General features: G+C 41.3%; 1 protein-coding gene across 1 annotated transcript in view; it reads left to right on the top strand.

Annotated features, from left to right (window-relative positions):
• LOC143924263 (carboxypeptidase O-like) overlaps positions 1–23,618 on the top strand; it is a 102,203-nt gene that overhangs the window by 49,824 nt on the left and 28,761 nt on the right. The window contains exons 6-9 of the mRNA XM_077448470.1: positions 1,869–1,973; positions 5,035–5,145; positions 5,276–5,366; positions 13,040–13,242. Coding sequence (XP_077304596.1) covers positions 1,869–1,973; positions 5,035–5,145; positions 5,276–5,366; positions 13,040–13,242 — 510 coding nt within the window. The remainder of the gene's footprint in view (positions 1–1,868; positions 1,974–5,034; positions 5,146–5,275; positions 5,367–13,039; positions 13,243–23,618) is intronic.

Genomic DNA, 23,618 nt, shown 5'->3' with positions numbered 1-23,618 from the left:
CCTCAGGTCCTCCACCTGAGGCCACATGGTAGCCCTGGCTGAGGAGGGACAGCATGCCCCCTCCCCACCTGGCCCTCTATCTGTAGAGGAAGACTCAAACTAATAAGTACAGTCTCCCAGCATGCATTAGGGCACCTCCCCTTCTAATTGGCCAGGGCTGTATGGATATTCATCCTCTTATCTGCTGGTTTACATCCCACTGTCCAGCACATTCCATTGCTGCTAGAGCAGTGTGAAACTTCAAGACAGCATAAGCAGCACCAGAGCACACTGAGTAGACTCTGCTAAACAGTCACAGCCTCTGTTAAGTAGACAGTACATATATTTACTTACTGTCTCTCTGTTAAGCAGAGAAACACAAAAAAAAACAATAGTACACTCCCTCTAGCATCTATCTAGGAGGACACTACATACTTGATAGTTAAGTTGCATGGAATATTTTGTTTTAATTTCAGTATGAACTAACCTTTAAGCTGGCCTCACACTAGTGTGTTGCAGTATACACACTAGTGTATCGTAGTGCTATTCACTTTTGGACCTCCACAATGCACCTGAGTTGCAGTGCACTGCAACCCATGGTAATGCACTACAATGTGTTGTGGTGCAAAAAAAAATAAAAAATAAAATTCAAATAAATGGGCTGCCTACAGGAATGCATGATAACTCTCAACATAATGCACTAGAGTGAATAGGTGTGAAGGGACCCTTAGAGGTTGATTTCAGAAGTTTGCACAGGTAAGGTTGTCAGGAAGCTCACACTGCTTACCTGTTAAAGAATCTGCATGTACATGTAGCCCTCTACTATTTGTGAAATGTTGTTTAATATGAGTGTCAGGGAGACTGGCTAATGAGAGTTGAGATTTATTTATTACAGGTACTTCTATAGCACCATCCATTTACACAGCACTTTACATATACTGTATATTATACATTTAGTCCCTGCCCTTACAATCTAAGGCTCCTAACTTACATTCATACATACACATGCTAAGACCAATTTAGATAGGAACCAATTAACCTACCAGCATGTCTTAGGAGTGTGGGAGGAAACCGGAGTGCCTGGAGGAATCTCATGCAGACACAGGGAGAACATGAAAACTCCATGCAGGTAGTGCTGTGGTTGGGATGACCCTAGTGCTGCTAGGTGAAGTGCTAACCACTTAGCCACTGTGCTGCCCACAGATGGTGTGGTTTGTAGGCAGAGAGTAGCCATTCAGTTGGCACAACGATTCTCTAAGCATATGTATGTAACCAAAGGGATAAAACATATTATTCTGGGGACTAAGAAAAATTAAATCAGTTTTTGTTTCCGGTGAATGCATGCAATTGTGTAGAACCGTGAATTATGCTATGTGCTCAATGGTTTCCAATAAACAAAGCATGTGGATTTGATTTTCAATTACATTTAAAGTTAACTAATTTGATTTTTTTTTATGTAACATATATGGTGGTAGACTCATGTTTAAAACTGTTAGAACACTTTCTAAAGTGCAGTGGGACTATAACCCTTAGGAATGCTACAAGTATACAGGCAGTGCCAGTAAGTGATCAATAAAAATTCTCAAAGTATGTTATTAATATATTATTATGGTGCTGTCATTAAAAAGCTGTGATAAAGTAACATTGTTTTACAAACAGCGTCATATCATTGATTCTAGACTTTCCTCAAGCTTATAAAACTGGATTAAATAAAAATAGTGATTGCATCTACAATAAATTAGAAGTCTGACTGTAAAATGAAAAACATACATTCGCTATAGACTAAATTCTTCTGGTGAGAGCACTACTCAATTATTCATAATCTAACTAAATTAAAATTCCTCCTGATAGGAATGTTCACTGATTACATTTATTTAATGAATTTGCAGATTGGATTTCCATCTGATAAAAAAAAGAAAATTATTTGGATGGACTGTGGAATACATGCCCGGGAATGGATCTCAGTAGCATTTTGTCAATGGTTTATTAGAGAGGTAAGTAACTTACTATACTATACTATACACAGATAAATGAAACTAACCAAAAAAGAACCTTTGCAGTAACACTACTTAATATGTGTGTGTTAAGTTTATAACCTGTAATATAGCTGTAAAAAAACAAAGACGATGTGCAAAGTGAAGCAGTCCATAGTTTTACAATTCTCATTAATGAAGTCAGATCTGCAAAGAGTGACTTGTGATCAGCTACCTTGACTTGCTGCACCTTGTACTCTGCTGAATAAGCACATCATGATAAAAACATGAATATTGTGTTGCTAAGTTTGTTAAATTTGTATAATGTTTTCGTGCGCAGATTGCTAATAAAAGTTCTCTTAGCTTTTTGAATAAAGTGATACTGTAATAATGTAAAAAAAAATCAAGTGCAAGTAAAAAAATATATTTAACATGATTACACATGATTGGATAATCAAAGTGAACACAGTTTCACCCTATTTACTAAGCTAAGCAAAGATTCATTTAGCTATTTAGCCACTTCCCGCCTGTAGGATGTCATATGACGTCCTGGATTTTGAGTGGTGAAACCAGCCTGCAGCTACAGGCATCATCCCAGTATCTTTTTTTTCTGCCAGAACTTCTCTTTAACATTAAATAAAGCAGTCCTAGTGGCTAAATACCCACTGGATTGCTTTTTCATGCTGTGGGAATGGCTCCACTGGCTTACCACAGAGTTGACAGAGGACTGGCACATCCCTGATCATCTGTACGGTTTAAGAACCTGGAAATGATGAGTATTTTGTCAGAATGAGCCAGAATGTAAACAAGCCGTTACTGGCCTGTGAAAGCATCTGATCAAATCGATCTCAGTTTAATCAGATGCTTTTAATGGCAAAGGAGAGATCTGGGGTCTAATAGATCCCAGATGTCTAAGTAAAAAGTACCTGTCACTGCCCATGCTATCACAAGAGATGTTGTTCATCCCTTGTGATAGCAATAAAGTTGCTAAAAAAATGTAAAGAGACAATGTAAAAATAAAAACAATTAAATTAAATAAATTATATCATAAATAAAAATTTCAAGCGCCTTTGTTGCGAACAAAGGTAAACATAGGTCACGCACTCATATGTAAACGTTGTTCGCACCCCACATGTGAGGTATAACCATGAATGTTATAGCAAGAATTAACCCCCCTGACGGTATTCCCGAGTCTGACTCGGGGTGGATTTTTTATACCAAAAGCGGTATCCCCGAGTCAGACTCGGGACAGCGTCGCTGGATCCAGGAGGAGGTTTCCTTACCTTCTCCTTCGAATCCAGCGTTGTCTCCCCGCTGTACGAGCGAGCCGTGTCTCGCTCGATCTATCACATCGGCGATCTCCGTGCCCTGCGAGCGTTGCGACGCACGGGCACGGAGATCGGCGCCAAATTCAAAAAGTGAAATAAACAGTATACATACAGTATAATGTAATCTTACAGATTACATTGCTGTATGTAAATATTTCACATCCCCGTTGTCCCTAGTGGTCTGCCCAGTGTCCTGCATGCAGTTTTATATTGTAAAAACTGTTCTTTATGCCTGGAAACTGGAGATTGCCCATAGCAACCAAAACTGTCACTGTACATCAAAAATGATTTTAGACCAGCTAGAAAACAGCGATAATAAATTAGAATGACTCGCAGAATTGAGCGATAGCGATTTGTGGGGAGATCCGTCATCAAATAGTGAAAAGTAATGACAGTGACAATTCTGCAACTCAGCAAATTTCAGTGTTTTTGATTAGATTACATTATTGAATAATTTTTATTATTGTTATATTATTATTTGGTACAATTATTTATAATTATTTATTATATTATAATTTATGATTTAATTTTTCAAACTTTATCATACCCGGGATGTCTGCTAGACTCTGGTTTGGACAGATTTAAGAGAGTTATTCCTAAGAATTGCAGGACTACAATATAAAACGCCAAATTTTCATGCAAAATAATGGTACCGCTTTTAGCACCTAAAATCCGAAATAATGGTACCGCCAGGGAGGTTAAGTCTAGCACCAGACCTGCTGTGCAACTCTAAACTGGTAACCTGTAAAGGCTTATAAAGCATGCCTATGGAGAATTTCAAGTACCGTAGTTTGGCACAGTTCCACAAATGTGCACAATTTTAAAGCATGGCATGTTTGTTAAGTATCTATTTACACAGTGTAACATCATCTTTATATTTTACAAAAAAAATAGGTATTATATTGTGTTTCTCTGCACTAAAATTCATTAAATTGTATTTTTTCCCAAAAAATTGTGTTTAAAAAAAACACTGCGCAAATACCATATGACATATAATATTGCAAAGCCCACCATTTTACTCTCGAGGGCTTCTGCTTAAAATATATATATATATATATATATATATATATATATATATATATATATATATATATATATATATATATATATATAAATTGTTTTTGTGTTCTAGAAAAATATTATAACATTTTTACATGTAAAATTAAAAAACAAACATGGGTCAATAAAAGAATAAAATCTAAGATAAAAATAATAAAACATCTGATGTAAAACTTCAATAATATATACAAACATTGATCAATGCTGCCAACTTTACATCGATGGCAGCATACCATTACATCTGCAATAAAATTACATTAGATATAAGGTGGCGCTAAGCGATCAGCCATTAACACAAATATTTATATAAACACATATATATATATATAATAGCCCAGTGTGAAGCACAAAAATTTAAAGAAATAGTCCACTACACCTTTACAGTGTCTTAATTGTGCTCATACGTTATTGTCAATATATAAACACCCAATTGGTGAAACATCACTCTCCAGTACACCAAGTGCTTGTGATCTACCTCTTCCCAATGCCCAATGCTCACACATTTTCCCATAACACTTACAAATAAAGGCAGATCTTATATTTTACCTCTTTTGTATTCATATTCTAGGTGTGTAATAAATATATGTACCGGTATGTGCAAATTGTATACTGTATGTATTTGTTTTTATTCTGGGAGTCTGTAAGATCAAATAAAATATAGAAATAAACGTTTTACATTTGTTTTTCTCTTGCAGCTACTTGAAAATCATAACAGCAATAAAGTCATACATAAAGCCCTAGAACATATAGACTTTTATATTGTTCCTGTCCTCAATATTGATGGGTTTGTGTACTCCTGGACTACGGTAAGAAAATACGACCCAGTAAGATATTTTTCAATAATATTACCTACTTCCATACAGTCTAAAAGTGTTAGGTCATAGTTAAGTAATCTCTTTAGTCTCAATCTCTGTTTTATTCTGCTTTAATGCATAGGATCGTCTCTGGAGAAAATCACGCTCACCCCATAACAATGGAGCTTGCTTTGGAGTAGACCTCAATCGAAACTTTGATTCAAATTGGTGCAGTAAGTTCATTGCATGGGACAATGTTTATTTATATGAGGATGTAAAAAATGCATTAACAATGATTTAAAAGGTTATTCTGCACATACACTTGAATTCTGAGTATAACCCCCCCCCCCCCAACCCTTTGCTCCTCCCCTGAATAATTGGTAAATTATTTAAAGAAAAATAAATCCAAAAGTCACTTTTACTTACCTAAATCTGTATAGAAGGATGTTTTTTCTTCAGGTAATCTCATGGTTGCCTAAACAATGTGGATAATTCCTATTGGCCGTCCAGCAAAAGGGTCCTCTTAAGATGCAAGAGAGAGATTGCATAGGTGTGATTATGTCATGAAGAGGCACTTGGCCATCACAGGAACGGAATACAGCATTGGATCACCAGTCATCAGTCCTGGAAGCAGCACCAGTGAGAAACATGGATGGTGGCGTTAGATAAGTAAAAAAAAAAGCTTTCGAAGATTGAGCAATTAAAGTGGTTGTAAACTCTTACAAACCACTTTGATCTACAGGTAAGCCTAGATTAAGGCTTACCTGCAGGTCCAAGAAATATCTCCTAAACCTACACAGTTTAGGAGATATTTACAAAAAGACAGGCAGACAGCGGCGCGCAGGCGCACTGAGTATACCTCTGCTAATGGCGATATGCCTTTAGTGGCGGCTCACGTGTGCATGTGTGGGAATGATGTCATCGCTTCTCCGGCGCTGTGACTGGCCGGAGCAGCGATACCCGGAAGAAGATGTATGCTTCGTGCTACAGGGGACAGCAGTGGCATCGCTGGCTCCTGTGTCAGGTAAGTGACACATATAATCGGCTACTTTGAGATGCATAGTAGTCCATTATGCTTTACCTTTGCAGGTAGGGTAAACCATCAGGGTTTACTTCCTCTTTAATGGATCAGAAGGGGGTAGGGGGTAGGCATAGGGGCGGAGGAAGTTTTGCCAAGAGATTGGCTTTCATTAAGAACTCCAATTTAGGTAAAAAATAGGAAATTGTATTTTTAAATGAGGAGTTAAAGTGATACTAAAGTCTTGTTTTTATTTTCATTAGAAATAACAAACATGTTATACTTACCTGCTCTGTGCAGTAGTTCCACACAGAGCAGCTCAGATCCTCCTCTCCTCATGTCCCTCACTGGCGTTCCTGGCCCCTCCCTCTTGTTGAATGCCCCCATAGTAAACAGCTTGCAACCTTGCTATGGGGACATTTGAGCTGAGCTGCAGTTTGGCCCACCACCTCTCTTACCTCATTGTATAACTGATTTTTATTGATGGCAGCGAGAGCCAATGGCGCTGCTGCTGTGTCTCAGCAAATCAGGGGGGAAAGTCCCGGATGGCCAAGGTACTCGTGCACATAATAAGGTGATAACAAGGAACTATGTACAAGATTTTTGTAATGTGAACAGTATCATTAGCAGTAATCAGCATGCATTCATGAAGAAACTGGTCTATTGACCTTCTATGAGGAGGTGAGCTTCCTTTTAGATAAAGGAAGGCCCATAGACATGGTGTATCTGGATTTTGCAAAGGCATTTGATACAGTTCTCCATAAACGTTTACTGTACAAACTAAGGTCTGTCAGCATGGATCAAAAGGTGAGCACATGGATTGAAAACTGGTTACAAGGGTGAGTTCAGAGGGTAGTGATAAATGGGAAGTACTTGGATTGGTCGGGTGTGAAAAGTGGTGTCCGCAGAGTTCTGTCCTGGGTGCAATCCTATTTCATTTATTCATAAATGACCTGGAGGATGGGATAAGAAGCTCAATATCAATATTTGCAGGCGATACAAAGCTAAGCGGGCAATAATTTCTCTGCAGAATGTTGAAACCTTGCAAGAAGATCTGAAAAAATTCATGAGGTGGGCAACTACATGGCAAATGATGTTTAATGTACAAAAATGTAAAATAATGCATATGGATAACAAAAACATGAATGCAATCTACTCACTAGGAGATGAACCTCTGGGGGAATCTCGGATGGAAAAGGACCTGATGGACCTAGTAGATGACTGGCTCAGCAATGGCATTTAATGCCAATCTGCTGCAAGCCAAGCCAATAGAATTTCAGCATGCATTCAAAAGGGAATTAACTCAAGAGATAAAACAATAATTCTTCCACTCTACAAGACTCCCGTCCGGCCACACCTGGAGTATGCCATTGAGTTCTGGGCACCAGTCCTCGGGAAGGATGTGCTGGAACTGGAGAGAGTCCAGAGAAGGGCAACAAAGCTAATTAAGGTACTGGAGGATCTTAGATATGGGAAAAGACTGCAAGCACTGAACGTATTCTCTCTGGAGAAGAGACGCTTGAGAGGGGATATGATTTCAATTTACAAATACTGTACTGGTAACCCCACAATAAGGATAAAGCTCTTCCATGAAAGGGAATTTAAAAAGACAAGTGACCATTCACTAAAATTAGAAGAGAATCGATTTAACCTTAAAACGCGTAGAGTAAGGGTCTCAAACTGGCGGCCCTCCAGCTATTGCAAAACTACAACAGCTGCCTGTGGGAGTCATGCTTGTACCTGTCAGCCGTGCAATGCCTCATTGGACTTGTAGATTTGCAACAGCTGGAGGGCCGCCAGTTTGAGACCCTTGGCATAGAGGGTTCTTTTCTGTAAGAGCAGTAAAGATGTGGAATTCTCTTTCACAGGCAGTGGTTTCAGCAGGGAGCATAGATAATTAAAAAAACTATTAGATATAATATGTTTGAATTATACTGGATGCTTTGGGGGCCTAGACCACACAAGGTATACTCCAGAGAAAAACACTTTTGTTTTTTATTGTGGTTATATTCCTCATAATGTATCCACAGCATCTCAGTAAAACATGGCATAATTACAGTACAATAAGTACATCATATAATTGTCATAGAAAAAACGATCAAAAACAGCGCATCAAAGAGACTAGTAGATTGATGTGAAAAAGACTTTAAAATGTCATTTATTAAATGTAAAAAATGAACACAGACATCTGATCCCTACAGGATCTAAAACACATAAAAAACACCAATGATAAAACGGACAGATGTTTGATAATGAAAAGCTCCTCAGAACTCTCAGTTATAACTTTGAGAAGGTGAAAACCAAAGGCCAATGTGCACAGTTATGTGGCCAGTACTAATAGTTTTACTAGCGGCCTTTCGGCCTATATAGATCACATCTTACAGCCATTGGTGGTGCAACTTCCTTCCTATATTAAGGACTCCAGTCAGGTGATTGAGGTTATGGAAAACTACAGATGGTCTGACGAATACATGTGGGCCTCTTTAGACGTCAACTCGCTTTATACTTCTATACCCCACGATGTGGGACTGAATGCAATACAACACTTTTTGAGCATTGATGAAAGCATGAACTCCAAACAGTCTGAATTTTTATTATTGAGCATAGAGTTCTGCTTGAGACATAACTACTTCACCTTTTTAGACCAATTTTTCCTCCAGCGGCAAGGTACAGCCATGGGAGCCAGCTTTGCCCCGGTATACGCGAACCTCACCATGGGCTTTTGGGAGGAACAAAAAATCTGGAGAAACAATCCTTTTGCTGAGTTTATCGTATTTTATGGTCGTTATATAGATGACATTTTGCTCATATGGAGTGGCGGAGTTGAGACTTTTTCCTCCTTCGTCACTTATTGCAACAACAATTCTATGGGTCTATCTTCCACATCGGTTATTGACCAAAACCATCTGGTCTTTTTGGACCTAGTACTATCTCATAATGAGCATAGTGTCACCACTAGCAACCATATTAAACACACGGCAGGCAACTCTTACCTTCATTATAAGAGTTGCCATCACCCTGCTTGGAAGAAAAATATTCCTAGTGGTCAGTTCCAAAGGTTACGCAGAAACTGTACTTCAACTGAGGATTATACACAACAAGGCCAGCAGATGGCAAAAACATTTTTAGAAAAAGAATACCCAGATGATTTAGTTACACAGGCCTTTATGGAACACGCAACCAAGCATTCACCTACGAAAAAACGTTCCAAAAATTCCACTAATGACTATACCAAAATTAGGTTTATTTCTACCTTTAACACACAATACAAATATATGTCTAAAATAATTCTTAAACATTATGATATTCTAAAGCTGGATCCGATCTTAGCACCACTCCTTCCGGTCAGACCCCAAATCACTTTTAGACGCTCTCGTACAATCAAAAACATTATTGCTCCCAATAAACTTACAAAATCCAATAGAAAGGATAATAATATATTCTCTGATATTAGTATGTACTTTGATAATAGATGTGGGATTTTTAAATGTCGTAAAAGAGGTTGTTATACTTGTCAGTCCATCCCAAACGGCCAATCCACCATCACCACACCCAAAGGAAAAACCTTTGAAATTAAACAATTCATCACGTGTTCTACTGAATACGTAATATATGTTTTACGTTGTCCTTGTGGCCTCCTTTATGTAGGCCGCACGATGCGGGCCCTACGTGTCAGGGTGGGCGAACATCGCCGCCTGATTAAAGAGGGCTGCATTCAACACAGTGTGCCGCGCCATTTTCGCCATTGTCATGATAAAAACTTTAAAGAAATGGAGGTCCTTGCAATTGAGGCTATCCCCAAGGGTACCCTAACGGCCAACGAAAGATTCTCCCTCCTTTGTCGCAGGGAGACCTTCTGGATATATCTTAAGGGGTCTCTCTCGCCTGATGGCCTCAATGAAGATATTGATATTTTCAGCATAACCTCTTGATATAGGTTACTCAGATATAATCGCTACTCATCGTTCATGACCGCTACCCTATATATTTTTTATAGAGAATATCCTTTTTCTTTTTATTTTTCTTTTTTATTTTATTTTCCATTACTTTTTGATACTTTATTTCTTATTTTTTATTTTCATTTTCATTTTTATTTTTATTTCTATTTTTAATTTTTATTTCTATTTTATTTTTATTTATATTTATTTTTATTTTTATTTTCATTTTTATTTCTTTATCGTACCATTTTTTATTTTTTATTTTATATTATATAGTTTATATTTAATATTTTATATTTTTTATTTTTTATTTTTCTTTCATAATACTATTACCGTATATACTCGAGTATAAGCCGAGATTTTCAGCCTCTTTTTTGAGGCTGAAAGTGCCCCCCTCGGCTTATACTCGAGTCATCGCTGTCTGCCCGCTCGATCAGCGTGTCGAGCAGACAGACAGCGGCCATTCTATTCAAAAGCCGCGCCTCCGGCTCCGCCTTCGCCTGTGATAGGCGGAACACTGAATTTCCCAGCAGCCTGTGTTCCGCCTATCACGGACATCGTATCATCCTCGTACTACGGACGAGGATGATACGACGTCTGTGATAGGCGGAACACAGGCTGCTGGGAAATTCAGTGTTCCGCCTATCACAGGCGAAGGCGGCGGCGCAGCTTTTGAACTTTACAATGGCCGCCGACGAAGAGGGCACGGGACGGAGGCAAGGCAAGGCACGGCACGGCACGGGACGGGACGGGACGGGGGCAAGGCAAGGCACGACACGGGACGGATGCAAGGAGGCAAGGCACGGCACGGGACGGAGGCAAGGAGGCAAGGCACGGGACGGAGGCTCGGGACAAAGGTAGGCTGGACACACACACACACACACACACACACACACACACACACACACACACACACACACACACACATGGATGGAGACACACACAGGGATGGATGGATGGATGGATGGATGGAGACACACACACACAGGGATGGATGGATGGATGGATGGAGACACACACACACAGGGATGGATGGATGGATGGATGGAGACACACACACACAGGGATGGATGGATGGATGGACACACACACACACAGGGATGGATGGACGGACACACAGGGATGGACGGACACACAGGGATGGACGGACACACAGGGATGGACGGACACACAGGGATGGACGGACACACACACAGGGATGGACAGGCATGTCTCACCCTCGGCTTATACACGAGTCAATAAGTTTGCCAGTTTTTTTGGGGGTAAATTGGGGGCCTCGGCTTATATTCGGGTCGGCCTATACTCGAGTATATACGGTATTATAAACGAAGAGTAGTTAATATATTTATTCCAACGATCCTATAGGACAGGACTTAATAGCATATCCAAAATATATCTTTCAAATAATTATTTTTTTTTTTCTCTTTGGTCTCCGCAATTTCCCCCCCCCTTGGGTTTTTCTAACTTATAGGGTCCTTTTACCCATAGCACTCTTCTCCCCTCTGTATATCCGCTAATAATACACCTTTTTGATAACATTCTCATTCAAATATTTTTTTATTTTTTTTACTATAAATCACATGCCTACCATATGTTCTAATTCACATTTTCTTTTAGATGCATTCATCACAGTTATATTCACGGGGATCCGTCCAATGATCTGTTTTCTAACAGTTCTTTCACTGACATAGACCCCTGTCTAATAAGGTTTTAACTGTAGGAGGCTTAGTGACACATTAGGGGTTAACCTGAGCGATCCCGACAGTTCCCGCCCCTACACACAACCCGATGCCTTTATCTCTCTGGTTGCCGTATGCCGCTCCAGCTTTGACAAAGCGCAGGCGCGCGAAACATGTAAGCAGGAGAGTCGGCATAGCAACCTTCCCCTTCACAGCCTTCCACGTGACAAGCCTCCCATGTGATCCACAGCCGCTCGGACAAGCGGCGCTGCACGCAGTGCGGCGTGCTCTAAGCTGCCTATGTGTACAGCTGATACCATCTGGTGACTAAGCTTGATCCTTACCACCCAGCGTGCAGCATACATCTAGAGTGCATTACATCTCTGCCTCCAAGCCGAACGCTTCAGATGGCGCTGAAATAAACCATCTCCCCCTCGTTCATCAGACTTGACTCATCAGCTCTGCAGCCCAATAGAACACCTATGAAGTGAGTGTCTCTAGGAACATTGTTCCATTCGTTTACACTGGCTTTTCATACACGCTCTGGGTTCTTTCAGATGATTGATTGCGTTCATCAGGCATTCGATAACTGTGCACATTGGCCTTTGGTTTTCACCTTCTCAAAGTTATAACTGAGAGATCTGAGGAGCTTTTCATTATCAAACATCTGTCCGTTTTATGATTGGTGTTTTTTATGTGTTTTAGATCCTGTAGGGATCAGATGTCTGTGTTCATTTTTTACATTTAATAAATTACATTTTAAAGTCTTTTTCACATCAATCTACTAGTCTCTTTGATGCGCTGTTTTTGATCGTTTTTTCTGCTGCATCCATTTTTTGCCAAGTCCATAATGGGTTAACAGCCGCACATGGAGACCATCTACAGGACATTTATTTAAATAAACGAACATCCCACGAGATAGTCAAGCGTTCTTAAAGAGACTATTCATTTGTGCGCCAACTTTATATTGTTTTGTTTTACGTTATATAATTGTCATGAACACTTGGGTAGTCTTGCTTCATAGTAAGATCAAAAGCGGGGGTTTTTGGACACTTCAAATGGGCTGACATTGATCGAAAACAAAACAATGGGTCATAGGCACCAACTATGACTTCACTGTCATTTTGCTCATGGCCATTTGGAGAGTAAGTTTATCTCCGAAAAATTGCCTGTGCTTAACCAATAAATTTTTACTTATTATGCTGCATACTGTAAGTCTTTACTGAGATACTTTAACTGATTTCATTATCTTTTAAATGATTGCTTTGTAGCTATCGGTGCATCCAGTAACTGTAGCAGCATTACATTCTGTGGAACTGGCCCAGCCTCCGAACCAGAGGTCTATGCTGTGCAACAGCTGTTGAGCAGGCTAAAATCTGACATCTTGTGTTTCCTGACAATGCACTCCTATGGACAACTCATTCTTCTTCCATATGGCTATACCCAAAATGCCTCTGTTAACCATGAAGAAAAGGTAATATCCTGGATCCATCTATTGTACAGTGAAAGATCAGTAACTCTTTTATTGCTAGAAAAAGAATAACTTGATAGCCTGTAAAAATGTCTAAAGTTGTAATATTTTTAATATTTTAATGTTAAATGTCTTTTACAGTAGACTAAGGACTTGACTATTGAATGTTATTTTTATTAAAGTGGAAGTAAACCCTGATGGCTTTTGCTTCCTCTTTATTCCCCTGCAATAGCCCATTATGTGGCACTTACCTGCAAATGAAGCATACGATGTCCGCGATGTCCCCACTGGTGGAAGCATGCATCTTCACCCCTCTTCCTTCCAGGGCCACAGACTTCTGGGCTGTGACTAGCCGGAGCCACATGATGTAACTCTCTTGCATGCGCGTGGGACCCGCCAGTCACGGCGCGCGCTTCGAGCGCACGGCATGGAGGGCCCTTTCTTCACTTCGCATGCGCCAATGACCTCATTGGCACACTACAAGGTAAATATCTCCTAAACGGTGCATGTTTAGGAGATATTTTCAGTACAAATAGGTAAGCATTTTGATAGGCATGCCTATATGTAAAAATGTCCAAGGGGAGTTACAACCACTTTAAGGCAGTACAAAAATAAATCAGAGACTGACAACTTATGTAAATTAGTTGACCAGTTGTTATGATGGTCAGAAATATAGCAACGTAGGAATTGCTCCGAAGACTGATTGGCTCGTTCTGTGGCCATATTAGACTGCGGGTGATAAGCAGCAGAGAACGCAAGCTGGATTCCCAACTGTGCACAAAAGGCTCGCCAGAACCGGGAGACAAACTGACTGCCCCTATCCGAGACAATCACCTTGGATAGCCCATGTAAGCGAAAAATCTCCCGAACAAAAATGGAAGCCAGTTCCTTAGAGGTAGGCAACTTCTTAAGTGGAATTCAGTGACACATCTTTGAGAACCGAAAAAAAACAATATGATAACCAGGGTAATTGGCGCTACCTACAAGTAAAACTCCTTATATGTGTGTATATCAATATATAATTCCGAATATATCATGTATTCATCTAGAAGAATATATATATAATAGAAGGAGGCATACCCCCAAAAAGACTACCAGTCTGCGATTTAAAATTTGCAAGCTACTCAGAAGTCCCAAAAAACAACAAAGTTCCTACTAAAGATTAGTTCCTGGGGTTAACAAATAATTCCAATAAGCAAAAGAAAAGGAAAAAACGAAAACCAAACAACAAACTAGAAATCAAAAGAATTTTTTGTATCTGTATCGCTAAGAGACAGTATTCCCTAAAGTCGCATAAATGCCAAAGTGTGGTTTGAGTAGGCAAATTCCCAGTAAAAGGTGTATGTAAATGTGCTAGTGAACTTATAGTCCCAAATATGCAAACTGTAAGCGTAAAACGCTAATGTAGATCCATATGAAATAATTTTTTGCCTAAAGTCGCATTATCGCCAAAATGTGCAAAAAACCAAGTAGAAGGTGTATATAAATGTGCTTAATGAGATTAAAATACACACTACAAAATTCAAATTATACAACCTATACATGCAATGTGCTAATATAAGCATATATATATGGAAAAAACAAAAATATTAATAATATATAGAAATTAAAAATATATATCAAAGAAGTGCAGGTGCAAAAACAAAGGACAAAAAAATGTGTACAAAAAAGAAGAAAAAAAAAAATATATATATATATATATAAAAAATATATATATATATATAAAAAAACAAAAGGTCTCTTAAATAAACAATAAATCACAAAAATAGTGTCCAAATTTCCAAAAAATCTCCAAAAAATCTCTTCAACAGTGCAATTACAGACAGTTCAAAAGATGTGACTAAAGGGCTTCTCGTGCAATCTCCAACGTGACTTCTGTGTTCCCCCACAAGGTCCCTCACTCACCAGAAGAATACACCCCTGCAGGGGTAATTCGCCTTGGAATCAAAGTCTGCCGATAGCCAGCTCCTCATTCGCATCCAGAGAGAGTTTTTTCGGTCACTGCTGATGTCTAGCTCCTCAATCGCAACCAAGGGGGAGATTTCCTCATAGGAAAAAAATTGTAGTCTCCATAGTGTGATTTGTATAAAAAATCAATTTATTGCCACAAAAATATAAACAAATAAAAACATAAAAAATGATAAAACGAAAAAAACAATTCTCATATGTTGAGATAAGATGTGGAACCACAGTCCATTAAAAAAACCTTTCAGCCTCCATATATAAATGATAACGTTCCAGGAAAAAAACCTTAGAACAGGGCTGAGAGAAAGGTAGTAACCATACGCTAATGGCACTTTATCCCAGATAACACAAAGGACTAGACACCAAAAAATAATAATAATAATGTCCCAGGATATAACCTGTTGTTTAAAGTCACTCCAGTGTTTGTAAGTCTCCTAGGGATAGAGCCCTTCTAGCGCGAAAAAATAATAATAATATAATCCGAACGTGGAAGCCGCCCGGTGGACACGCAGCTACGGCTTGCACTCCAACTGCGCTCCAACGAACGGAACTGACGTAATAGGCGTAACTCTGTCGAACGCGTTTCGTCATTGACGTCTTCAGCGATTTGGAGATTTTTTGGAAATTTGGACACTATTTTTGTGATTTATTGTTTATTTAAGAGACCTTTTGTTTTTTTATATATATATATATTTTTTATATATATATATATTTTTTTTTTCTTCTTTTTTGTACACATTTTTTTGTCCTTTGTTTTTGCACCTGCACTTCTTTGATATATATTTTTAATTTCTATATATTATTAATATTTTTGTTTTTTCCATATATATATGCTTATATTAGCACATTGCATGTATAGGTTGTATAATTTGAATTTTGTAGTGTGTATTTTAATCTCATTAAGCACATTTATATACACCTTCTACTTGGTTTTTTGCACATTTTGGCGATAATGCGACTTTAGGCAAAAAATTCTTTCATATGGATCTACATTAGCGTTTTACGCTTACAGTTTGCATATTTGGGACTATAAGTTCACTAGCACATTTACATACACCTTTTACTGGGAATTTGCCTACTCAAACCACACTTTGGCATTTATGCGACTTTAGGGAATACTGTCTCTTAGCGATACAGATACAAAAAATTCTTTTGATTTCTAGTTTGTTGTTTTGTTTTCGTTTTTTCCTTTTCTTTTGCTTATTGGAATTATTTGTTAACCCCAGGAACTAATCTTTAGTAGGAACTTTGTTGTTTTTTGGGACTTCTGAGTAGCTTGCAAATTTTAAATCGCAGACTGGTAGTCTTTTTGGGGGTATGCCTCCTTTTATTATATATATATTCTTCTAGATGAATACATGATATATTCGGAATTATATATTGATATACACACATATAAGGAGTTTTACTTGTAGGTAGCGCCAATTACCCTGGTTATCATATTGTTTTTATTTCTTGGAGGAAACTCCTTTTGGAGTTTCTCTCTTTTGTGGGTGGCAGCAACCTAATGATATAACTAGTATTTAGCCATAGCTACTGTTATTATTATCCTCTCTTACTTCCCACCATTGTCGAGCGCGGTTTTTTCCTTTATTTTTATCTTTGAGAACCGGTCAACCACCATAAGGATAACAGTGTTGCCTTGGGAGTTGGGCAACCCCACAATGAAATCCATAGACAGGTGAGTCCAGGGCCTCTCTCCATTGGGTATGGGTTGTAGGAGGCCCACTGGAAGGTGTCGTGGAGTCTTACTCTGAGCACACACGGGACAGGCAGCTACAAAGGCAGTAACATCAGCCCATAGACTAGGCCACTAGAACTGTTGGGAAATGCCCCAAATGAGTTGATTCTTCCCAGGATGGCCAGCATCCTTGGGAGAATGGTACGTCTGGAGCACAGCAGTACTGAGACTCCCTGGGACAAAGCAGCGGCCACAAGGTTTATCAGGAGGAGCATGGACCTGAGCAGCAAGAATTTTGTCACCCAAAGGAGAAGTAAGACTGGTGCGAACCGTAGCCAAGATACGATCAGGAGGAATCATAGGAACCGGAACCGACTCCGACTTGGAAGTGGAGGAAAATTGTCGTGACAAGGCATCAGCCCTTACATTCTTAGTACCGGGTAAGAATGAGACAATGTAATTATAGCTTGACAAGAAAAAAGCCCATCGCCACCTTCTGGGAGAGAGTCGCTTAGCCTCAGACAAGAATGTAAGATTCTTATGGTCAGTAAGAATAAGAACAGGCACAGTAGTACCTTCAAGGAGATGTCTCCATTCTTTCAGGGCTAAAATGATCGCCAACAGCTCTCTGTCACCAATCTCATAACTGCGCTCAGCAGGTGCCAATTTCTTGGAAAAGTAGCCACACGGATGCATAGCGCTCTCAGAGTAAGGACGTTGAGATAGAAGGGCGCCAACTCCAGTCTCAGAAGCATCAACTTCTAGGATAAAAGGCAACGTAGGATCAGGATGTGCCAACACAGGAGCAGAGTCTCAAAGGTCTTAATGGACTCCGGAGACCAACTCTGTGGGTTACCGTCCTTTCTGGTGATATCAGTCAGGGGCTTGACCAGAGATGAGAAGTTACGAATAAACTTACGATAGTAGTTGGCAAAGCCCAGGAAACGCTGCAGAGGATGTAAACCAATGGGTCGAGGCCACTGTAGGACTGCCGAAAGTTTCTCTGGGTCCATCGAAAAACCAACAGTGGAAATGACATAGCCCCGGAATGTAACCTGTTCACGATGGAACTCGCACTTCTCCAGTTTACAATAGAGATTGTTCTCTCTTAGTTTCTAAAGCACACGACAGACATCTGTGTGGTGGCTCTCCAGGGACTTGGAAAATATGAGGATATCATCGAGATAAACCACCACACATAACTACAACAAATCTCGGAGGACATCGCTAATAAATTCCTGGAAAACTGCCGGGGGCGTTACAAAGGTCAAAAGGCATTACCAGGTATTCATAATGGCCTGTTCTGGTATTAATCACAGTTTTCCACTTGTCGCCCTCCTTAATGCGCACAAAATTGTATGCCCCTCTCAAGTCAAGCTTCATGAAAACTGTTGCTCCCTTGAGGTGGTCAAATAACTCTGTAATCAATGGAATCGGGTATGCATTCTTAATTGTGACACGATTGAGACCCCTATAATCTATACAAGGTCTCAGTTCACCGCTCTTCTTTTTCACAAAGAAGAAACCAGCACCAGCAAGAGATGAGGATTTGCAGATGAAAAGTGCGTCAGCAACATACTCCTCCATGGCCTTATCCTCCAAGACCGACAAAGGGTAAACCTGGCCACAAAGAGGTATGGCACCAGGTTGAAGGTCAATTGTGCAATCATAAGACTGGTGTGGAGGCAAACTACCGGATTGACCTTTATCAAAGACATCGCTAAAATTGGGGTACTCCTCCGGCAGGGAGGGGGGTGAAGGGGTGCACAGGACCTTGGATACCTTCAGGAAGCATGTCTCACTGCATTGTGGTGACCACGATAGAACCTCAGCACAGAGCCAATCAAAAGGGTGTTGTGCCTCTGTAACCAAGGATAACCAATAACCAGCAGAAACCTGGATGAGGAAATAACTTGGAATTGGATTATCTCATGGTGAAGAGCCCCTGCGGCCATTGACAACGGAACCGTCTCATGAGTCACATGGGCAGGCTGTAAAGGTCTCCCATCAAGAGACTCAGTGGCAAGTGGAGTGTCATGCAGCTGCAGTGGAATCGAGTGCTGCGAAACAAATGCAGAATCAATGAACAGGCCTGCAGCCCCAGAGTCGATTAGAGCCTGTATCTCGATAGACGACTCAGACCAAGAAAGGGTGACCAAAACCAGGGACTTATCCTTCTGGATAACTGGGGACGAAACACCTAAGGTATGTCCATGACAGGACCTCAAGGTCCGGGTGTTCCCTGGATGGGTAGGACAAGACTTCAAAAAGTGACCTGCCTGGCCACAATAAAGGCACAATCTCTCCCTCCTCCTAAAGTCTCTCTCATCCGCAGAGAGACGCGTGAAGCCCAGGTGCATGGGTTCATCTTCACTGACCGACTCGGTACCAGTAGGCATGGGAGGTGAGGGAGGCATGGGTGGGACTACAAAGCTTGGAGGCAAACGTACAGGAGGCTTCCGCAAGTGCTCCTTAAGAGAAAGTCTGGAGTCAATGAGGATGGCAAATGAGATCAAGCTCTCCAGCTCAGTGGGTATATGTCGGGCTGCTATCTCATCCTTGATGGAATCCGAGAGACCATGAGAAAAAGCAGCCACGAGGGCATTTGTGCTCATTGTTCCAAGCAACCTCAGCTGCCAGAGTATGGAATTCAATGGCGTAGTCGGCAACAGTTCTCATACTCCATTTGATGGCACTTGGCGGAGTGTGTGGGAACGTCAAATACCCTTTTAAAGGAGGCCACAAACTGAGGGTAACTCAAGACAACAGGTTTTTGCATCTCCCATAGAGGGTTAGCCCAGGCCAAGGCTCTCTCAGAAAACAAAGATATCACAAAACCTACTTTGCTTCTGTCCGTGGGAAACGCCTGGGGCAGCATCTCGAAGTATATCTCAACCTGATTGAGAAACCCTCTGCATTTAACTGGATCACCCCCAAATCGCTGGGGAAGCGGAGCAGAACCAGACAGATAGAGGTAATACTCAAGGTGGGTGCCTGCACAGAGACTGGCGCAGCAGCAGGGACGGCCTGCAACTCAGGTTGTACCGGAGCAGTCACCGCAGGGGATTCCAGGTGAGCCGTGCGATTCAGGAGCATTTGTAACACCGTGCGGTGATCTTGCTCATCCAATCTGGAAAAAATATTACCAACAAGTGGATTGACTGTATCTTCTGAATTCATGGTCTTCGCCTACTGTCAGAAACCATGAATCAGACTGAGACAGAAGTACAATTAAATCACACTTGTTTATTAATAAAAATAAAAGGGTAAATAGAAAAAGCGTAGTCAAGCATAGCCAGAGTCCAGTAACCAGATCGGGTAGTCAGCCAGGCCAGAATTCAGGGATCCAAGTAGAGCAACAGCTGGCAGAGCTGGCAATTAGCCGACAGCTGAGCAGCCAGCCCAGAGAAGGAAGGGCTAAGCCAGCCATGACACTCTTCCAAAATTAAACAATGAGGGCGGCTAATAGAATTTCATCCTACATTTCTCCTTCTGACAGAGATCAAAGACCCAGAAGGTTGCTATCTTTCCCCATGGAATATCTATTCGATTCTCTAATTACAATGGTATCCTACTATGCTGCTAACAAAACTCCATCCTCATTCCTCTTCCATTTATTACAGGTAATTTATATTCATAAAACGGGCACACTTTTAATCTGTGGAGATTCAAATCAAGTCCTTTATCCTTTTTTTAGATAAATCCCCAACTCCTATTGCATCTAGTTCTCAAGTTCTAACAACTTCTTCAACAACACTCTTTATTCGATTCTTGGCATGAAATCATTCCTGCTAGGGGCCAATTTACTTTTTATTCTAATCCCCATAAATAATTTTCCGGTATTGATCACATTTTGATCTCTATAGGCATGGACTGGCCACTGTGCTGTACTTTCAACTTTCACGTCTCTCTAATACCCAAAACACAAGATTCTACATGGCATATTAATGACTCAATCCTATCTCATCCATCACACTCCTCTGATCTAGAAATAGCCATAAAAGAATACCTGGCCAATAATGAGACCCCTGCTATATCCTGACTGACCCTGTGGGAATCTCATAAAAATGTTCATCGTGGAGTTTGTGTACTCCAAGCCTCATTTCTTAAATGAGAAAATGACAACTAAAACAAAAATTAGAAGCAGAATTTAATACAAGCCACGCAATCTTTCAATCCAATCCTACCCCTGTGACTAAATTACAGCTTGATAAAACACGTTTAAACCTTGACCTTTTTTATCAGAATCTGTAGATAAAATGTTATCTAATTCTAAACATAAATTGTATCTTAAAGTGAATAACCCAGACACTCTTTTAGCCCGAGCACTTAAAAAACGAAATCGCCCCTTTAAATCAATTCAACTGAAATGATCTCATGATACTTTTACTAGTAATCCAGTAAAGATCCTCCACACCTTTCAAAAACATCTTACCTCCTTATATAAAAAGGAAGGATCGGCGGGGGCGTGGCTCGGCGGCGATCCGAGATGGCGGTGTGAACCTAGAGCTCCTGTCCACGAGGCTCAGCTATCAGGAATCACGGCGGGGAAGCGGCGCCACAAGCACAGCGGTAAGCAGGGAATACACCGGGTGATGTCTGCAGCAAGAGCCCGCTCCCCTTCGGAGCACAACACACAGCAGAACAGACAAATCCCCGACCTCTTCCGCTCGAGGCCTAGAGGCGGCTCACAAGCCGCGGCCTCTAGTAGATCGCGCTCCCACAGCAGGAGCCCGTTACGCCCGAGGATGGATCCCGATGCACGGGAACCCCAAGCGCTCAGCTTAGATGACCTCCAAAGTGTAGCAACTGATATTAAGAGCACACTATCCGCCGCTATCGCGGAGCTGAGAGGGGACATTCAAGCTATGTCTATGAGAGTAGAGGAAATCGAATCAGTGCAAGCCCGCCATGACGCTTCGCTATGTCATTTACAGCAGATCACGGAGTCCCACGCCATCCATCTACGGGACATACACCGGCATATGGAGGACTTAGATAATAGAGGGAGGCGTCGGAACCTCCAGGTGAGGGGACTCCCTGAATCAGCTGAACCCAATCATCTGGTACAAGCTGTTACCCACATCTTTAATGATCTGCTAGAACGGCAGTTAGAAACTCCGATCGCATTCGAATGCATTCATAGAGCACTCCGCCCGAGGGGTAGGGATGCAGATCCCCCGAGGGACGTAGTGTGCTGCCTCATAGACTTCCCATTGAAAGAAGAAATCCTCCGTAAAGCTCGGGTAAGAAACCAACTTACTTTCCATGGGGCCAACATAAGAATATTCCAGGACCTTTCTAGTATCACATTGCAACGCAGGAGAGAGCTGAGGCCACTCCTGGAAGTCCTCAGAAATAGAGCCATCCATTACCGCTGGAAATACCCTTTCGGCCTGACGGCCTCCCATCAGGGTCACACAGCAACCCTAAGGGTCCCAGAGGATTTAGATCACTTTTTCTCAGCCCTAGACATACCTACAGTGGAACTACCAGACTGGTACAGCGATTTCAAGCTCCCTTCTCTGGCGAGAGTTTCCTCCATGGAAGGCATAGATAAAGCTGGCAACTTCCACATTGGCAGACGGCGCAGAGCATCCCACCAACACATGCCCCCTCCCTCGCCGCGGAGGATCCCAGATGTCCCTCGAAATGGCAGTCCAACTGCTTCTCCAGTTCATCGCAGGCCTAGGCACAACTGACCAGGTACACGGCCTGAACTTATTTGAACCTGTTTGCATGACATGACCCGCCTGCTTTTCGGTTGTCTGACTGAATCCCCGAAATCCGCAATCCCATGGTAGACCTGCCCTTCCGGCTATATGGCCATGTCGGTTAAGTCAGACGTTGAGGGATCCCTGGTTACATACCATCATCAGGAAGAGTTAGACTATGCAGCTCTGACACCATTATTAGTACACCCGACTCTCCTCTACCATACGTGTGCTAAACCGGGTCTACCCATGGTCCCCCCCTTTTTTTTTTTTTTGCCTCAGAGGCATGGTTACTAGACGTCTTCATCTCCACTTGGAACACTGGACGATTTGAAGTAGGCTTGTATTTTTCATTGGATTTAAGCCTCACCGATAGGGCTCCTGAGCCCCCTACCTGATTAATGTATAACTCCCGCAGTGACACGGTCTCCAGAGACACTCCCGAGGAAGACTCTAGTTCCCCAGCACAGGATGCTACTGAAAACTCATACTGTCACGATTTGCTGTGGGAAAAGGGAGGGGTAAGAGCTGCTACAGAGAAGCCTTTTTATTTCTCACCGGACTACAGCCTTCTTTCCTGTGATTTCTCTTCCCTCCTTGCGCCTATCCTTTATGGATTCTTCTTCTTCTAAGCCTTTAACTATCCAGACTCCTTTCTCCCCCCTCCCTCTCTCGCTTTTCTTGGGTGGCAGAGCTCTGAAGTCCATGTTCTCTTATAAATGTAAGAATGTTTTTTACTGATGATGCCCTGTAAAGCAGTCAAACTCACGGTACAGCTATTTCCTTCGGGGGCATACCAAAATTATACTACGTAGGAAATACCGAGTGGGAGGAGTCCGGAGAGGTAATACAAAAGCGAGCCCCTCCTCCTTTTGGAGGGCCTCCATTCTGGCAGCTACAGCTGCCAGGTATTATATATTGAATTTTCACATTTCAAATTTTCAAAGATACCGCAGTATTTTTGTGAGTAAAAACCTATATGGACTCCTCCCCACGGGAGAGGCGGACGCTCCTAGCTG

The sequence above is a fragment of the Lithobates pipiens genome, unplaced genomic scaffold (assembly GCF_037356315.1).
Source record: "Lithobates pipiens isolate NorthernLeopardFrog02 unplaced genomic scaffold, aLitPip1_a1.2 Scaffold_22, whole genome shotgun sequence".
Taxonomy (NCBI): Eukaryota; Metazoa; Chordata; class Amphibia; order Anura; family Ranidae; genus Lithobates; species Lithobates pipiens.
This window is presented reverse-complemented; position numbering and strand designations above follow the sequence as displayed.